The sequence below is a fragment of the Paroedura picta genome, chromosome 16 (genome assembly GCF_049243985.1).
Source record: "Paroedura picta isolate Pp20150507F chromosome 16, Ppicta_v3.0, whole genome shotgun sequence".
Classification (NCBI taxonomy): domain Eukaryota; kingdom Metazoa; phylum Chordata; class Lepidosauria; order Squamata; family Gekkonidae; genus Paroedura; species Paroedura picta.
Window position 1 is genome coordinate 2,970,185 of NC_135384.1, and position 18,947 is coordinate 2,989,131.

Sequence of the window (18,947 nt, forward strand, 5' to 3'; positions counted from 1 at the left end):
GGCCAAGACTGAAAAAAAGCAAAGAGCAGATGAGCCACTTCATGACTGCTCCTCAAAAAGATTTCGGGGAAGGAATCGGGTTAGAACGCCTAGAGACAGCCAGTTTCTTAGCTCTGTGGCTCTGTGCTTAAAAAGGAAACTCTGCTGTGGGGATTTGCATGTGTTTGTTGGACCAAGGATTTAAGGCTGTGTAGCTGGGAGCAAAATCAGAGGCTTGAGGGGATCTCTGCTGCCATCTGTTGGATATGGATAATATAGCTCGTGTGGGAGGAATTTCGGAAGGTTGCCCCAAGAAGCCTTATCTACACCTCAGACATTAACTGATTGGTTAGTTATTCCTCCTCAAAAGAGAACTCTGGGGACCATAGATTATCATGCATTGATAAGAAAAAGACCTTGTTAATCCAAAAATAAGATGTGTATGATGTTGCTCCTTAAAAGAAGGTTTAACCCTTTAGACATAATTAGTCTGTGAACTTAAGATGGACTCTTATTTTTCTTTATAAAAGGTTGGGGAACCCCCACTCATAGAGATAGATTAAGGATAAGGCCTGGCTGGGCTATTTCCATTTAAACTCATTCACCTATTTATTGTAGACCTCAGGGTCCTTTGGTTGTCGTTCAAGACCTGCATTAAAAAATAGTTAATGTTGAGAAGTGATAACTTCTCATGGAAAAACTCAAGTGTCTTGTTTCCAGTTCGGGTTCAAAGTTGTCCATTTCTGACGTCTGATACCCTCATACGGTCTAGCTTTTCTTTGTCTCTCTGACCGTATTCTGCACTTCCGGTCCCACAAAAAAACAGAGTGGGCGATGATAGTCCTATTCCTCCTTTGAATTGAAAACATCACGAGTTGACACCAACTTGTGCCCTTTGAGACCAAACTTAGCCAAAGTAATTATGCAACCCTGCCATTATCTGAATCGCTGTTATTGAGTCTTCTCGCTGGAGATCCTACAGCATTCCAGGAACGGCAAGAAAACAAGCAATAAGGAACTCTGAAAATGATCAGAACCTCCTGCATCCAGCCCATTAAGAACTAAGAGGCAGGCAGGACTCTGTAGGATTCCACTGTGAGAACTGCCCTCGTTGTTTGCGTGGTTCTGGCTTCCAATCTGTGTACCTTGGTTGTTAGTCATTCTAAGCACGGATCTCTGATGTCAATGCCTGTTTGCTATGGGTGAGGCTGTCCGGCTTAACTTTTTGAAACACCGCCGAGAGTCTTCTCCCATCTGGTTTTTCCTATAGAAAGCAGGCCGTCGCAGGGATAAGCCTGTGGGGTGAGCACAGAAGAACCTGGACTTCAAGGACAAACTTGCATCTGGATGGCCATCTCAGTGGTGCTGCTGATTCTGTTGTCTCACGTGGCATGCCAACTTGACGCTGTTAAGTGCCCCGTAAGTGATGCGCTGCCTGTCGCCCATGAGTGGTTCCATCCAGGTGAAGTCCACATAGGTGGGATGGCTTCTCAGATGATTTACACGTTGCACCCGACTCTCTTCAAGGGACAGCCATCTGAAACTCTGTTGGACTTTCCAATGTAAGGAATTTGTACATCAGTAAGTAAACTTTATTGTACCAGGCCATAGGCCATCACAAGTTCAAATACACAGTGCAATGAATTGGTTCAAGACAACTGCAAAACTAAGATATCATGATTATCCACTAAAACAAAATGTGCATTAGCCAAAGATTTTACATATCAGCTGTTTAAAAAATACAAAGTATTTGCCAAATGGCCGGCTCAGATCTTTCTTGCTGCCAATGCAAAGCCCCTTTGTGACAGATAAGGATCTGTATCAGAAAGCTCATATCCTAATTTGTCATGAGCTGAAGATAATTCACTTGACATTATTTTAGTTAGAAAATTTCCCCTAGGATCTGATTCAGGTGGGTAGCCTCCTATGATTCCTGTTCCACTGTTTGAGGAAGTCTACATTCACACGAAACCTCACACTTTGAATAAAACTTTGTTAGTCTTGGAAGTGCCATTGGACTCAAATACTGTTTCAGTCCAAGGGACAATGTGGAAGTTCTTCAACAATTGGATTCCTGCAGATACAGGGACTTCGTGATAGTTGGGTTAGGGCATATCTCCCAGGCAAAAATAGAAGAAGGCACTAAGTGAAATCTCAAGGCTGGAAGAGCCAGGGTTAGCTTTCTTGCATTGCTGCTGACCAGATATAGGGATAAGGAATTTGTTTTTTTTTCTCCATGCTGTGCAATCCCAGCTTGGTAACCTCAAAAAATGCAGAACGGGGAAATGCAGTTGTCAGGAATTTATATTTGGGCTAACTCTGTATTAGCAGTACCTTTCCCCAAGCCCTGACGCCTTGTGAGTCTGGTGTGATTTACCTTTGTTTAGATGATATCTGAACGTTTCACCCTATTTGGAAAGACAGCAGAATTTGTTTGTGAAGGAAAGTTTCCCTCTCTTTGCAGGGTGATAACCAAGCTATTCCAGCATGTTTTGGCCCTGGCATTTGCCATCAGCGAGGTAAATGGGGACCCCAAGCTCTTACCCAACGTCACCCTTGGGTTTCACCTTTATGACAGCTACTACAACATGATGCTGACGTATCGCAGCATCCTGGATCTGTTGTTCAAATCGCACAGATTGGATGCCAACTACCGGTGCACCTCCCGGAAAAACTTAATGGCTGTGATCGGAGGCCTGGGCTCGGATGTCTCTTTCCGAGTGGCAGATATTATAGGTCTCTACAAGATTCCACAGGTAAGGCTGGAGGATTTTACAAGCTGCAAATGAAAGGAAAGGAAAACCATTTACAACGATATAGGCTAGATATCAGGAAAATTTTTTTCACAGTCACGAGTAGTTCAGCAGTGGAAGAGGCTGCCTAAGGCGGTGGTGAGCTCCCCCTCACTGGCAGTCTTCAAGCAAAGGTTGGATACACACTTTTCTTGGATGCTCTAGGATGCTTAGGGCTGATCCTGCGTTGAGCAGGGGGTTGGACTAGATGGCCTGTATAGCCCCTTCCAACTCTATGATTCTGTGATTCTATGATTTCTTGATTGGTAAAGAACACATCTTTTTTTTTTTTTGCCTAATGCAAATGTCCTCGTACACATTTTCCAACCCCACTCTAAAATATCTGTGTTTTCCCTTTTAGCTCTCATATGGCTCTTTTGCCCCGGAGGAGAGTGATACACCCCAGTCCTCTCACTTCTTCCGCATGGCTTCCAATGAAGATCACCAATATAGTGGGATTATCCAGTTGCTCCTGCATTTCAGATGGACGTGGGTCGGACTCATTGTTGTGAATGACGAAAGCGGCAACCGTTTCTTGCAGGTTGTGGAGTTCCTGTTTTCCCAGAATGGGATCTGTTCGGCCATGACAAAAAGAATCCCACCTCAACCATTTTGGAAAGAGAAATATATACCTCACGGTTTCGGCTCAACAAGCCATTTCAGAGGAAGCCAAGCCAGTGTATTTCTTGTCTACGGAGAAACAATGGCTTTGATGTGGATGAGCACAATTTGGGGCATGGAGGCTCTTGGCTATAGGGAAGTCAGATTCCTTGGGAAGGTGTGGGTCATAACAGCCCAGATTGACCTTGCTTTAGGTAATTATCAAAGAGGTCTCGATTTACAACTGTTCCATGGAACCATTGCCTTCAAAATTCATTCAAAAGAGCCCGCGGGCTTCCAGGAATTTCTTCAGAACGTAAAACCTTTGGGGATGCAAGGGAATGGTTTTCTCAAGGATTTCTGGGAGCAAGCCTTTGATTGTTTTCCAGATTTCCAGGAGCCAGGGAAGACCAGTGACACCTGTACTGGGGAAGAGAAGTTAGAGAGCCTTCCAGGGCCTGTTTTTGGAATGGGCATGACGGGCCACAGCTACGGTATCTATAATGCTGTCTATGCCGTGGCGCATGCTTTGCACATCATGTCCTCCTCTCGATTGAAGCTCAAAGGAATGGTAAAGGGTGAAAAGACTGAAGGGCAAGTTCTGCAGTCATGGCAGGTAATGTCTGTCAAGGGTTGACAGGTCTGCCGGTGTTACTGCTGGGGCGCTTGCTGGGATGGGGAGGAATGTGTGTCCTCATATCACTGTCCATGTAAAATAAATATAATCTAATAATACCAAATAACCAGCACTTGAATTGGAAATAAAAACTTAAAAAGCTATAGTGAGGCTTTTGTATAGATACTTCAAGATATTTCAAGTCACCAGATGTTTTGAAAAAAACAATTCAAGATATCTTCTTACATTTTAATTACAAATGCTAGAATTGTGTCTGAGGACTCTGGGAAAAAAATGAAAGCTGGAGTATCCGAGGCTGGTTTTGAAAAAGTTAACACGCTCAGGTTTAGTATATTTACAGAGAGGACATAACATAATTGCACTTGACTTACTATGAGTTTCCTTCATTGATTGTAGGTGTGTAAATTTGTAGTAATGGCTGCTCTCTGGATAACCTTTTCTCAATTATTTCATTAATCATGCTACTTAGATATAAGATACTTTACGTTAAGTTTATGAACATGAAAATATTGATAAAAAAGAAAGGAGTTGGTGAACATTCTTAGTTTCAATATGCTCCTTTCCATTTCTTGTGCTTTTCTGCCTTCAACCAGCTCCTTCATGTTCTCAAGAGCATTCGGTTTAACAACTCGGTTGGTGAAACGATCTCTTTCAATGAGAACATGGAACTAGGAATGGGATTTGATATCATCAATGTGATCGCATTCCCAAATACATCCTTCTTTAAAGTCAAAGTCGGAAGGGTGGATCCCAATGCTGATGATGGAAAACCATTTGTCATCGATGAACATTTAATCGAATGGCACAGAGATTTTAACCAGGTATAGATTTTGGGGATATCCTGAATAATTCTTCATAACATTTTGTGATTCAAGAGAATACTTTGTTGCATAACTTATTTATATTGATTTTTAAATAACTTTTCCTTCCCAATGCAATTCACAACGTTAACCTCTTTGTTTATCTTTATAATACCCCAGTGAAATAGTCTAAGAGGGTGTGACTAGCCCAAAATAATTGGATGATCTTTCATGGCAGAGTGTGGATTTGAACCTGGGGTTTCCTGATTTTCGTCAATCAATCTAGCCCCAGGATTCCCAACTAGGGGTCTATGGACACTGGGAGTTCACAGGAACTCTGGAGTGGGTCTGTGGTTGCAAAGTAGGGGACCAGTCACTTCCATTGCTTCCTCTCCCTCCTGAGCACTCTTGTGGTTTCTACATCCAGGAGGGAGGTGGAGCCTTCAAACCTACTCCTGCCATAAACCAGTTCCTGTCTCTCTCCCCTCACACCTCCTTGAGTCTGCCTGTTAAGGTGTGACCAGCTGACATAACTTCTGGGGCTCCTCCTAAAAATTATTTCCGGGGGTCTTCCATCATTAAAAGGCTGAAAAGGCTGCTCTGACCACTACACCCTGCTGGCTTTCATGACTTGACCCTTGAATAGGTAGTCCTACATCACTTCCTGGACAGGAAACCTGCCAGGAATTCTGTACATGCTGCATTCTTGCATTCCTTGATGGGAAAAAATAATGGACAACCTTTTTCATTGCCCCTGTTCTGAGCTCTTCTCCTCTTTACTGACAGGCATTGCCAATTTCCCTGTGTGTGGATTGCTGTCCCCCTGGTTATCGTAAAGAAAAGAGGGAAAGGGAGAAAATTTGCTGCTATGATTGTGTTCCATGTCCAGCAAGAATGATTACATATCGGAAAGGTAGGTGGCAGTGTGCTCCAATGAGTACCTCAGACAGATTTCATTCAGTCTGGTGATGCTACAAAGTATGTTTCACTGCATTTAGGTTTGACACATGATGAAGTGGCCACTAACTTCAGCTTTCACACAGTTCCTTGGTGTGTATCATCCTGTCAAGATAGCAGGATAATTTAACCAGTTTGGTGTAGTGGTGCGGACTTCTAATCTGGCATGCTGGATTTGATTCTGCACTCCTCCACATGCAGCCAGCTGGGTGAGCTTGGGCTCGCCACGGCACTGAGAAAGCTGTTCCGACCAAGCAGTGATATCAGGGCTCTCTCAGCCTCACCTCCCTCACAGGGTGTCTGTTGTAGGGAGAGGAAAGGGAAGGTGACTGTAAGCCGCTTTGAGCCTCCTTCAGGTAGAGAAGAGCAGCATATAAGAACCAACTCTTCTTCTTCTTCTTCTTCTTCTTCTTCTTCTTCTTCTTCTTCTTCTTCTTCTTCTTCTTCTTCACCAGATCTACAAGATGTTAGGAACAAAAAAGAATAACAAATCCATTAGCGACAAAAGTTGCACAAGGTGGCAGCACAGTGGTCCTCTTCAGCTTTGGAAGCAGCACTCAAATCAAGGACATGAAAAGTAATTCCCACCCTGAAGGCAGAAAATGCCACTAACCTGCCAGTTTTCCTTTCCCCCCCTCAGATATGGAAGACTGTGCCAAATGTCCGGACGATCGGTATCCAAGCAAAAATCAAGACGGATGCATCCCTAAAAATATCAGTTTCCTCTCTTATCAAGAACCTTTAGGAGTCAGTTTAACCTGCATGGCACTTGGTTTATCACTCATCACTGCTTTAGTTCTGAGAACTTTTATTAAGCACAGAGACACCCCCATCGTCAAAGCCAACAATCGGAATGTCACCTATATTCTCCTGGTCTCTCTCCTGCTCTGCTTCCTCTGTTCTTTCCTCTTCCTTGGACAACCAATGAAGATCACCTGTTTACTTCAACAACCAGCTTTCAGTATCATCTTCTCTGTGGCCGTTTCTTGTGTCTTATCCAAAACCATCACTGTGGTTTTGGCTTTCCTTGTCACCAAACCCGGGTCCAGCATGAAAATGTGGGTGGGGAAAAAAATGACCAATTCAATCGTCCTTTCCTGTTCCCTTGTCCAAGGAGGGATTGTTGTGGTGTGGCTCAGAACCTCTCCCCCCTTTCCAGATTTTGATTACCAGTCACTAGCTATGGAGATCATAGCTGAATGTAACGTCGGTTCTGTCCTTATGTTTTACATTGTCCTCGGCTACATGGGACTTCTGTCCATTATTTGCTTGTCTGTGGCTTTCCTTGCCAGGAAGTTGCCAGACACTTTTAATGAAGCAAAGTTCATCACCTTCAGCATGCTGGTCTTTTGCAGTGTCTGGGTGTCTTTTTTCCCAACCTATGTGAGCACCAAAGGGAAATATATGGTAGCCGTGGAGATCTTCTCCATCTTGGCATCCAGTGCTGGATTACTGACTTGTATCTTTTTCCCCAAATGCTACATTATTCTGCTGAAGCCTGAGCTGAACAAGAGGGGGCAACTAATAAGAAAGAAAGGACTAAAGGCAGACGGCCATATACTTTTATGAGTTCTGCATTAACCTCTATGCTAATATAAGTATATATGTCTGTCCATTTGTGGCAAGTGTAACTCCTCAGCCAAGAAAGCCAGGAGCCTCAACACTGGCCACTCGTTTTCAGGATTATGGTAGGATTTGTAGTGGCTAACATGGAAGGAATTGGAAAATTTTGGCTCACACAATTTCCAGAACCCCCCTTTCGATTTGCTTTTTGCGCTATGAGCCATAGTTCTCTCTGGCAGGCATATCTCATCAGAAAATAAAGGTAGGACCGAGTCTCACAGAAGGCTTGTTGCCCATCCCTCTTCAGAGTCACCCCTGAACATGGTCAGGAACAGTTGCCAACTTGCTGGGTACATTTGCAGTTACTGAAATGTTAAGTTGAGTCTCACACATTTTACTTGGGTCTTCCACTTATGGTGGGCAACTTCCGCATGGGAAATTCCTGGAAATGTGTGGGTGGTGTCTATGGAGGAAGGATTGGCAGAAGACATTCACTTACGGCATGATTCAGAGTTTGCTCTCTGGAAGTCTCATTTTCTCTAAATGTTTGTAGTACAGGAAAAGGAATTCTCAAAACAAATCACATTTTTAGCTTACAGAGTAGTGCGATTCCTTCCTTCCAGTATAAAAGAGCTGCCTTTCTTTCTGGAAGTGCCATTTAAGATGTACTTTAATCATCTTGAGTGGCCAGGTGTGACTTCTATTGTTTAAAAAATTGATGAATTACTCAAGATATTGACTGATTGTAATACAAAGTAATATGGAGGACAGCAGAGAAAAAGGCGCCAGAGTTGTCTATGTAAAATCACATATGTACTAACTACATAAGCCCCAAAGGGAAATGTATGGTAGCTGTGGAGGTCTTCTCTCTGTTGGCCTTCAGTGTTGGTTTATTGGCTTGTGTTTTTTCACCCAAATGCTACTTTATTCTGCAGCATGTGGTGAACTTCTTGCTTCTCCTGATAGTTTCCTTCTGTATACATGTAAAATTTATCAGCGTAAAGTATGAAAAATATAAATGAATGCATTCCATTTTCAGATTTGTTTTCTTCAGAATATACCGTATGAAAAGTGATCCAGACAGATGGTGATACGACTGGGGGAAAGGTTTGTCCCTGGGACTGGGAGATCTGTTCTGGATGGAGTTGCAATCCCCTAAAGGAACCGGTTCCTAGTTTAGGGGCCAGTTGAACACAGGTTGGGATGGTGATTACAAAGGGGAGAAGCTGGGAAGAATACAGAGATATTTATGAATTGCCTTAATTCATTTATACTTTGCCTCTCTCTTCAATGGAGAACCAATGATCAGACTTTATTCTTTATTCCTTCATTTTATTCTCACAACAACCTTGTGAGGTAGGCTGAGCTGAGGTGGTGTGACTTGCCCAAAGTCACCAAGTGAGCTTCCAGGGCACAACGGGGATGCAAACTGGGGTCTTCCAGAGATTAGTCCAAGACTCTTAACCACAACACCACCCTGGCTCATCTCATATGCAGCTCTAGAGTACGTGGAGGAATACACAGTGACCAAACGATCAAAGACTAGAAAGCATCCCATTCTTTTATGCAGGAAGGAAATGCTGACCCAGAAAAAAGGAAAGGAAGGAGGGATTATATATTCCCCCTGTTCCAGAGGAAGAAGCCATTAGTTGCTCTTCCAACTTCTGACGGGGGAAGAGCAGAAACCATGACTGGCTGAGTCTTTACCTAGGGACACCATCTTGCCCACACCAAGGTGCAATGGAGAGAAGTCCCAACACTGAGAAGTTAGGTCATACTGCATTTTAGACAACTGCAACTGGAAGGAATGCTAATTAAACACTGCATAGGAATAACACATTTTCATATTTTCGTTCTACCTTTGCTCAGCCTGATGCTTGAGCAGACTATGTATGGAATTTTTCATTTTTGTTTATTGTATCTTCATAATTTGAAAACTGGAAGTCCAATTTCTGGACCCATACTATGCCAAAGCGAGTCATGTTTAACAAAGGAAAAATAAGAAGAGGGAGTACATCCACCCTTCCATATTATTGGATATTCCATCCATCCATCCATCCATCCACACACCCACCCATCTATCAATCTATCATATGGTATGTGTATGTAATGTTGGCAGGAGATCCAGTGTTTGGCAACCATGCAAGATACATTTGAAGGTGGTTTGCCATTGCCACGGCTGTGGCATTCCTTGGAGGTCACCATTCCAAACACAAGCTGGGGCTGAACCTGCCTAGCTTCTGAGATCTGAATGGGTCAGGCTTGCCCAGGCTATCTAGGTCAGATGATGTTAATGGTCATGAGAACGTACATCTCTCATTGGCAGATAAGTGAAAACTTCTCCTGGGAGAATTAAAGTGTCTCCTTTCCACTTCCAGTTCAAAGTTACCCATTTCTGGCTGATATCACCATAAGGTCTAGCTCTTCTTTGGCTCACTGACCTTATTTTGCACTTCCTGTTCCTCAAAGAAACTGACTGGGCAATGATTCCCCTCCTCCTTTGAGTGAAAAACACCGTGCGTTGACACCAACCTGTAACTTTTTTTGACCAAGCTTAGCAGAAGTAATTATGTATCCCTCTCATTATCTGAATCACTGTTATTGATTCTTGTTATGGAAGCTCTTGCCGCTTTCCAGGAACTATATGAAAACAATATGCGATTCTGAAAATGGTTAGAACCTCCTGAACTTGGGCAGAGACAGGCAGGGCTCTGTATTCATTCGAAGCTTGTGGGTCTGATCCCAGTGTATGTTTTCTAAGAATAAGTCTGTTTGGCTTGTCTTTGACCGTTTACGCACTGGGAACTTCACTGCCCCAGCTCCCACGCAGGAGAACAAATCAGGGGTGGATGAGGTGCTCCAGGCTAAATGCTCCCTTGTGTGGGTGCAGAAAGAGGTGGGGCAACCTGCCATGACTAAAACTCCAGCCTGCAGCCCAGCTTGAAACCTCCAGTGCATAAACAGTCTTAATGAAGCATAGCAGACAGAGTTTGCTCCCATCTTGTATAGCTTCTGGAAAGCAGGCTGCTGTAGTGATAAGCGTGTTTGGCCAGCATAGAAGAACCTGGAGTTTGGGAACCGATTTCTGTCTGGATGGCGGTCTCAGTGGTGCTGCTACTTATTCTGTCGGCTCATGTGGCATGCCATGTTGACACCATTATGTGCCCTATACACAATGCCCTGCCTGTTGATCATGAGTGGCTTCGTCCAGGTGACTTTCTCATTGGTGGGATTGCTTCTCAGATGATTTACATTTTGCACCCAGCTTTCTTCAGGGAACACCCATCTGCAAAACTGTTTGACCTCCCAATGTAAGGAACTTGTTTTTTTCACCATGCTGTGCAGTCACAGCTCGGTAACCTTAGGGAATGCAGAGTGGGGAATGCAATTGTCAAAGATTTACAGAAGGGGTAACGCTATATTAGCAAGGCCTTTCCCCCCCAAGCTTGTGAGTCTGATGTGATTTACCGTTGTTTATATTGTATCTGGCCATTTGTCTCCTTTTGGAAAGACAGCATTTGTGAAGGAAAGTTTCCCTCTCATTGCAGAATGGCAACCAAGCTATTCCAGAATGTTCTGGCCCTGGCATTTGCGATCAGCGAGGTAAATGGGGACCCCAAGCTCTTACCCAATGTCACCCTTGGGTTCCACCTTTATGACAGTTACCACAATATGATGCTGACGTATCGCAGCATTCTGGACCTGTTGTTCAAATCGCACAGATTGGCTGCCAACTACCGGTGCACCACCCAGAAAAACTTAATCTCTGTGATTGGAGGTCTTGGCTCAGATGTTTCTTCCCGAATGGCAGACATCTTGGGGCTTTACAAGATTCCACAGGTAATACAGGAGGATTTGACAAGTTTCAAATGAAAGGAAAGAGAAATGAAAACACTTTCTTGATCTGTAAGGAACACTTTTTTTCTGCCTAACATACATGTACTCATGCATGCTTTTCAACCCTACTGTAAAATATCTGTGTCTTTCTTTTTAGCTCACATATGGTTCTTTTGCCCTGGAGGAGAGGGATACATCCCAGTCCTCTCGTTTCTTCCGCATGGTTTCCAATGAAACCCACCAATATAGTGGGATTATCCAGTTGCTTCTGCATTTCAAATGGACGTGGGTTGGACTCTTTGTTGTGAATGATGAAAGCGGCAACCGTTTCTTGCAGGTGGTGGAGTTCCTGTTTTCCCAGAATGGGATCTGTTCGGCCTTCACAAATAGAATCCCATCTCAACCGTTCTGGCAACAGAAATACTCAACCAGTGATTTGGGCTCAACCAGTGACTTAAGTTTCATAAGAAGCAAGGCCAGCGTATGTCTTGTCTATGGAGAAACCATGACCTTGATGTGGTTGAGCACAGTTTTAGCTACAGTGGTTCTTGGAGATAAGGAAACCACACTCCTTGGGAAGGTGTGGGTCCTAACAGCCCAGATTGACCTCGCTTTAAACAGCCTCCAAAGAGGTCTTGATTTTCAACTATTTCATGGAACTATTGCCTTCAAAATTCATTCAAAGGAGCCTGCGGGCTTCCAGAAATTTCTTCAAAATATAACACTTTTGGGGATGCAAGGGAATGGTTTTCTCAAGGATTTTTGGGAGCAAGCCTTTGATTGTTCTCCAGATTTCCAGGAGCCAGGGAAGACCAGTGACACCTGTACTGGGGAAGAGAAGTTAGAGAGCCTTCCAGGGCCTGTTTTTGAAATGAGCATGACAGGCCACAGCTATGGTATCTATAATGCTGTTTATGCTGCGGCGCATGCTTTGCACATCATGTACTCTTCTCGATTAAACCAAAGAGCAATGCTGAAGGGTGGAAAGATAGAGATGCAAGATCTGCAGTCATGGCAGGTAATTGCCTGGTCCGTAGGGGCTGCTAATGGGGCACTTGCTGGGATGGGGAGGAATGTGTCTGCATATCTCTGCCCTTGTAAAAATATGTAATCTAATAATAAAAATAAACATGTTGAATTGGAAGCGTATAGTCAGAAAATATAGATGTACTTCAAATCACTCAATGTTCTGAACACCTCCCCCCCAAGATATCTAGATAGAAATTCAATATACTTATATTTTAATTGCAAATGTTAGGATTGTCTTTGAGGACTCTGGAAAAAAGATGAAATCCAGAGTATTCAAGGCTGGTTTTGAAAAAGTAAAGATGCTCGTGATAATATTAGCATATTTACAGAGAGGAGAAAATACAGCCCAACTTACTATGGGTTTCCTTCATTGTCTGTGTAAATGTGTAGTAATTGCTGCTTACTGGACAGCCTTTTCTCTATGGAGAATTTCATTAATCATACTACTTAGATGTAACATATTTTATGTTACATTAATGAAAATGAGAATATTGATAAAATAGGGGGTGGTGAATGTTCTCAACCTCAATATGCTCCTTTCCATTTGTTGTGCTTTTCTACCTTCAACCAGCTCCATCATTTCATCAAAGATGTTCTGTTTAACAACTCCGTTGGTGAAACGATCTCTTTCAATGAGAACATGGAACTAGGAATGGGATTTGATATCATCAATGTGATCACATTCCCAAATACATCCTTCTTTAAAGTCAAAGTTGGAAGAGTGGATCCCGATGCTGTTGATGGAAAACCATTCATCATCGATGAAGATTTAATTGAATGGCACAAAGATTTCAACCAGGTATGGATTTTGAGATCTTCTGAATAATTCTTAAATAACATTTTGTGATACAAGAGCCTACTCTGTTGCATAACTTATCTATTTTGATTTTTAAATACCTTTCCCTTCCCAACAACACACAGAACAATACCCTCTTTGTTTAACTTAACAATAACCTCATGAGATAGTCTAACCACTGCCTCCTGTTGGCCTTTATAACTTGACCCTTTAATAGTTGTTCAGCTCATACAGCATCACCCAGTAAGCTGGGTTAAGAAACATGTTGGGAATCCTATATATGCTGCTTTCTTGAGTTCCTTGATGGGTAAAAAGGATGACTCCCCCCCCTGACACCTCTGAACTCTTTCCTCCTCGCTGATAGGCATTGCCGGTTTCCCTGTGTGTGGATTGCTGCCCCCCTGGTTATCGGAAAGAAAAGAAGGAAAGGGAGAAGATTTGCTGCTATAATTGTGTTGCATGCCCTGAAGGGATGATTACATATCAGAAAGGTACGTGCACCAATGTGTCCTTCAGAAGGATTTAATTGAAGCCAGGCAGGGTGGTGATGCTATGCAATTTAGGGGTTGACACATGAAAACATGGCAACTAACTTCATCATTCACACAATGGTGTGTATCATCCTGTCAAGATAGCAGGAGAATTTGACCATATCTTCAAGACATTAGGAGTGAGAAAGAATAATTAATCCAATAGTGATAATCTCCATCAGTTGAGAAATTGGTTTTGATGTGTGATGGTCAATCAGATTATATGGATAGCACAAGTGAACCAGGCTTTCACTGATAATATGACTGGGGAATGGAGAATATGCGGAGGAGATATAGAGATAATAGCCTCGGCAAGGAGGAATATTTGAGCTGACACCTAATCACAAATCTGGTTAAGCTTCAAAGGGACCACGTAGCATAGGTGAGACATAGTAAATAATTTCAAGGACGTGAATAGTAACTCCCACTCTGACGATAAGAAATGCCCCTAAGTCATATACAACTCACCACTGACATTGAAACTCTTCCTTTTCCCCTCCCCAGATATGGAAGACTGTGTCAAATGTCCAGATGATCAGTATCCAAGCAAAAATCAAGATGGATGCATCCCTAGAATTATCAGTTTCCTGTCTTATCAAGAACCTTTAGGGGTCAGTTTAGCCTGCATGGCACTTGGTTTTTCACTCACGACCGCTTGGGTGCTGGGAACTTTTATTAAGCACAGAGACACCCCCATCGTCAAAGCCAACAATCGGAATGTCACCTATATTCTCCTGGTCTCTCTCCTGCTCTGCTTCCTCTGTACTTTCCTCTTCCTTGGACGACCAGTGAAGATTACCTGTTTACTCCAACAACCAGCTTTCAGTATCATCTTCTCCATGGCTGTTTCTTGTGTCTTGGCCAAAACCATCACTGTGGTTTTGGCTTTCCTTGTCACCAAACCAGGGTCCAGCATGAAAAAGTGGGTGGGGAGAAAAATGACCAATTCTGTCATCCTGTCCTGTTCCTTTATACAAGGAGGAATTGTTGTGGTGTGGCTCAGAACCTCTTCCCCCTTTCCAAATTTTGACCATCATTCACTAGCTATGGAGATCATAGCTGAATGTAACGTCGGTTCTGTCCTTATGTTTTACATTGTCCTTGGCTACATGGGACTTCTGTCCATTATTTGCTTGACTGTGGCTTTCCTTGCCAGGAAGTTGCCTGATACATTTAATGAAGCGAAATTCATCACCTTCAGCATGCTGGTCTTTTGCAGTGTCTGGGTGTCTTTTTTCCCAACCTATGTGAGCACCAAAGGGAAATATATGGTAGCCGTGGAGATCTTCTCCATCTTAACTTCCAGTGCTGGGTTATTGATTTGTATCTTTTTCCCCAAATGGTACATTATTCTGCTGAGGCCTGAGCTGAACAAGAGGGAGCAAATAATAAGAAGAAAGGACTAAAGACTAGCCATCTTATTATATTTTGATTTCTGCATTATTTTCCATACTAATAAATTTATATGTCTGTCCATTTGTGGCAGGTGTAAATCCTCAGCAAAGAAAGCCAAGAGCCTCAACATTGGTCATCAGTTTTCTGGATTATTTTAGAATTTGCAGCAGCCAATAAGGAGGGAATTGGAAAATTGTGATCCTTTCCCCCTTGCATTTTGCATTGTGAGCTATAGTCATCTCTAGCAGGCAAATTTCCTCAGAAGAAAAAGTCAGGAGCCCCAAAACTGGCCAGCAGTTTCAGGTGATTAACTATACAGCCCAAAGCAAGTCTACTCACAGGCCTGCTCAGGCCTAATCAAGATCCATGAAGAAATGACAGGTGCCCTAGAATTTCCATTTATATTAACTATACTACAGGATTGTTGGCAGGAAGCAATGTACATATCTTCCGGTTATTTGCTGTGCCAAGGAAAAGCATCTGGGGCTTGACTCGTCTTACATGCACAGAACAATCTGATACATCATAAATACAAATGGTACAAGCTGGGAAGAATACTGAGATATTTATTAAAATTGATCCAGTTGATACGACTAGGGGGAAAGGTGTGACCTAGGGATTGGATTATCTCTTGTTCTGAATGGAGTTGGAATAGGTTCATAGCCTAGGGGCCAACTGAACACAGGTTGAGATGGTGTTTGCAATGGGGACAAGCTGGGAAGAATACAGATATATTTATAAATTGATTTAATTTATTTATACTCTGCCTCTCTCTCCAGTGGGAGAACCAAGGTATCGTAAATCATTCTCTTCTTCATTATATCCACACAGCAATCTTGTGAGCTAGATCATACTGAGAGAGTGTGTCTGGCCTAAGTAAGCTTCCACAGCACAAGTGGGGGATTCAAACCTGGGTTTTCCAGAGACGATAAGACTCTTAACCACAACACCACACTGGCTCAAGAATACCTTTTCAGTCAGCTCAAGAATACCTTTTCTCAGCCTGATTCTTGAGCAAACTATATATGGCCTTTTTCATTTTTGTTTATTGGATCTTCGAAATTTGAATACCTGAAGGGTGATTTCTGAGGCCATGCTATATCAAAGCTAGTCATGTTTAATAGAGGAAAATTAAGAAGAGTTGGTAGGTCTACCCTTCCATCTCTGAGCATGCCAGACAGATTTTTGGAGTCTCAATCCTCCAGTGACAGAAAGGTTCTTACAACTGGGTGTGTGTTTCACAGAAACAGTGAGCAAGTATGGGTTACAGGGTGCTAAGGGTGTGAAGGACATAGCCAGGCAGCCTTGGGGTGTCTGCAGAGCTTCTGAACTCAGGACCTGGACAGAGGCAGAGGACTAATTGAGCGTGAGTCACTAATAGTTCATCAAAATGTCAGGGTGACAGATTTGGATGTCATCAGTATATAGAAAGTCCTGGAAAGTTATTGGACAATGAGACTATCCAAAGTGTCGAATGAAACTAGAGGAGAACCAAGAACTGATTCTAGGAAAACTCTGGAGGAGAAAGGAAGGCTCATGAAGAGCTCTGTCTTCCCGTAACTGACATCCTCGGAGATCTAAGCTAGAGTCTTCAGGAGTCTGCAGAAGACAGCCCTAAAAATGCCTTCTATTATTACTACCAACAGTAAAGTCTGTTGCAGTGGGCACTAGAAGGGAACTTGGGGAAGAATTTAAAGGAAGCAGGAGGCATGGTTGTCACTCTCAGCTGGGAAGCTGCTGCCCTCTCCCTTTTATTGCTCTCTCTACTTTTGCAGACAGCTTTGCCTGAGAAGGTGTGTGTGTGTGCGTGTGTGTGTGTGTGTGTGAGAACATGCTTTGACCGGCTTGCTGAACATTCAAAAGCCTCCTCAGGCTTTTGGGCAGCCTGGAGGCTTTGAAACATTCAGCAGGTCAGCAGAAGTATGCCCATTCCTTTATATGTTATAGATTTTCCCATGGAGGGAAAAAAAAAGAAGTTGATTTGTTTCTACTTCTTTTCAGTAAAAACTCTTTTTTTTGGGTCTGATGTCAATACTAGGGCATTCCTCACCTATTGCACACAGAGAGCTTATTTCCCACTAACTGTTTCACACACAAAAAAAGAAAGAAAGTGGACAATAGTTTTCAGAGGAGGTGGAAAAAAACAATATTGGTTGACAGCAATTTGCATCCTTTGAGGCCGACTTTTGCAGAAAGAAATTATAGACCTCTGCAATTATATCTGAATCACCGTCATTGATTGTTCTCGCTAAACCTACCATGGCTTTCAAGGAGGTATAAGAGCATGTTCAATAATCCCATCTGAAAATGGTTGTACTCGCTTCCCTTTATGCCACCAAAAGCTGAAAGGCAGGCAGGGATCTGCAGGATTCCGTTTGGGGATTCTGGCTTCAAATCTGTGTACCTTGGCGGCCGTCTGTTTCAGTCATGCTTGTATAAAATTACTGATGCTCAAAAAGAGGCAGAAACAGGGAAGCTGGTTGCTGTAGTAGTAAGGCTAACACTGGATACAGAGGTCACTGAAGCCAGTGTGGTGTCATGCCAGATTTTATTTCCTGCTCCTCGCCATGCAGCCAGTTGGGTGACCTTGGGCCAATCAGTTCTATGAGAGCTATTTTTGCAGAGCAGTTCTGTTAGAGCCCTCTCACCCCCACCTACTTCACAGGATGTGTGTTGTGGGGAGAGGAAGAGACCGTTATTGCCAGCCACTTTAGGACTCCTTTGGGTAGTGGAAAGCAGGGTATAAAAAACTCTGCTCTTTTTGAGTCTGAATCTGAACAGGGGCTTTCCCACCACATAGCAGTCTCAATGGTACGGTTGATTCTGTTGTTGCATCTGATATGCAGAACAGACACCGCTGAGTGCCCTATAAGTGGTCCTCTCCCTGTTGCACATGACTGGTATCATCCAGGTGGGTTCCTCATAGGCGGGATGGCTTCACAATTGATTTACATCTTCCACCCATCTCTCTTCAAGCAGCAACCATCTGTACAGATGTTTGACCTTCCCATGTAAGGAATTCTTTTCTGGGCAATGTCAACTCAATGACCTTAAAAGATGTTGAATGGGAATGTCAGTTGTGAGTCACTGTGTTGGGTGTGTTTGAATCCATGCTGCTTTTTCTCTGTAATAGGGAAATTTCTCCTGCAAATTGGGTGCCATATGCCTTGTTTTATATTAGGCCTGGACTTCTTTCTGACATAGTCAAACAGCGTTTTCCAGTTCTAAAAGGCAGAGACGGATTTCTTGAACTGCTTTGAACTTTCATAAAATGAGATGTAACTTCTAGGCACGGCAGTGTATGAAAAGATCCTTTGAAAAGCAGGAGATGGCAAAAATATGCTTGCGTTCCTCACTGGAAGGTTTCCCAAAGATGTCTGCTTGATCAGTGAGGGGAATGGGATGCTGAACTAAATGGACCTTTGTTAGGGCAATCTGGCTGCGACACCTCATTGAATGTCTGGGTTGATTTGGCTGTTCTGGCTGGGTGTCTCCTCCCTCCGTCCCTCTCTCTCCACTCCATCTGTGCCCCTCCCAAAGCTGCATGTTTGGTGGAAGAGGATGATCACCCTTGATAAAAAGAGTGTTGAATTATTTGGTTAAGTGTCTACGATAACAGCACCCCCCTGATAGAACCTCCAAACTCCAGGAGCTCCAGAAGCTGACCTTTGGTCGGTGTATTCTGATATTTTTATAAGGTATCTTTGAGTGCCCATTCATTGTTGCTTTGCTTTATCTAGGACACCTTCCCTCATCTCTAGGACACCTTTACTCACCTCCACGTTTTGCCCTGACCTCCTTTTCAGCTGTAGCTCACAGACTGGTACTGTTTTAGATCGCCCTCTCCCACATCTGCGCATCGGCTCTGAGAATCCCCGCGTCTTCTCTTATACCCTCCCGAAGGGCTGAAAAGCACACAGTGCATGTCTCTGAGTTTGGTAGTGCAGAACGTTGTGATGAAATGGCAGAATCGGCTTGTGAATGAGTGTTTGACTCTCTTTCCAGTATGGTGACCAAACTGTATCAGCAGGT

General features: G+C 43.2%; 3 protein-coding genes across 3 annotated transcripts; all 3 read left to right on the forward strand.

Annotated features, from left to right (window-relative positions):
* Nucleotides 1-1,461: 1,461 nt before the first annotated feature.
* LOC143826519 (vomeronasal type-2 receptor 26-like) lies at nucleotides 1,462-4,835 on the forward strand. Its single transcript, XM_077315353.1, has 4 exons — nucleotides 1,462-1,541; nucleotides 2,444-2,735; nucleotides 3,133-3,987; nucleotides 4,602-4,835. Exons 1-4 carry the CDS (start codon nucleotides 1,462-1,464, stop codon nucleotides 4,833-4,835), a joined length of 1,461 nt encoding a protein of 486 aa, XP_077171468.1.
* On the forward strand, nucleotides 4,711-14,926 carry LOC143826520 (vomeronasal type-2 receptor 26-like). The gene is made up of 7 exons (XM_077315354.1): nucleotides 4,711-4,829; nucleotides 5,595-5,721; nucleotides 10,877-11,168; nucleotides 11,323-12,183; nucleotides 12,766-12,993; nucleotides 13,355-13,481; nucleotides 14,025-14,926. The coding sequence occupies exons 2-7, from the start codon at nucleotides 5,690-5,692 to the stop codon at nucleotides 14,924-14,926; spliced, it is 2,442 nt and encodes an 813-aa protein (XP_077171469.1). The 5' UTR covers nucleotides 4,711-4,829; nucleotides 5,595-5,689.
* On the forward strand, nucleotides 6,256-8,556 carry LOC143826401 (vomeronasal type-2 receptor 26-like). The gene has a single exon (XM_077315187.1). The coding sequence runs from the start codon at nucleotides 6,408-6,410 to the stop codon at nucleotides 7,332-7,334; it is 927 nt and encodes a 308-aa protein (XP_077171302.1). The 5' UTR covers nucleotides 6,256-6,407; the 3' UTR covers nucleotides 7,335-8,556.
* Nucleotides 14,927-18,947: the final 4,021 nt, after the last annotated feature.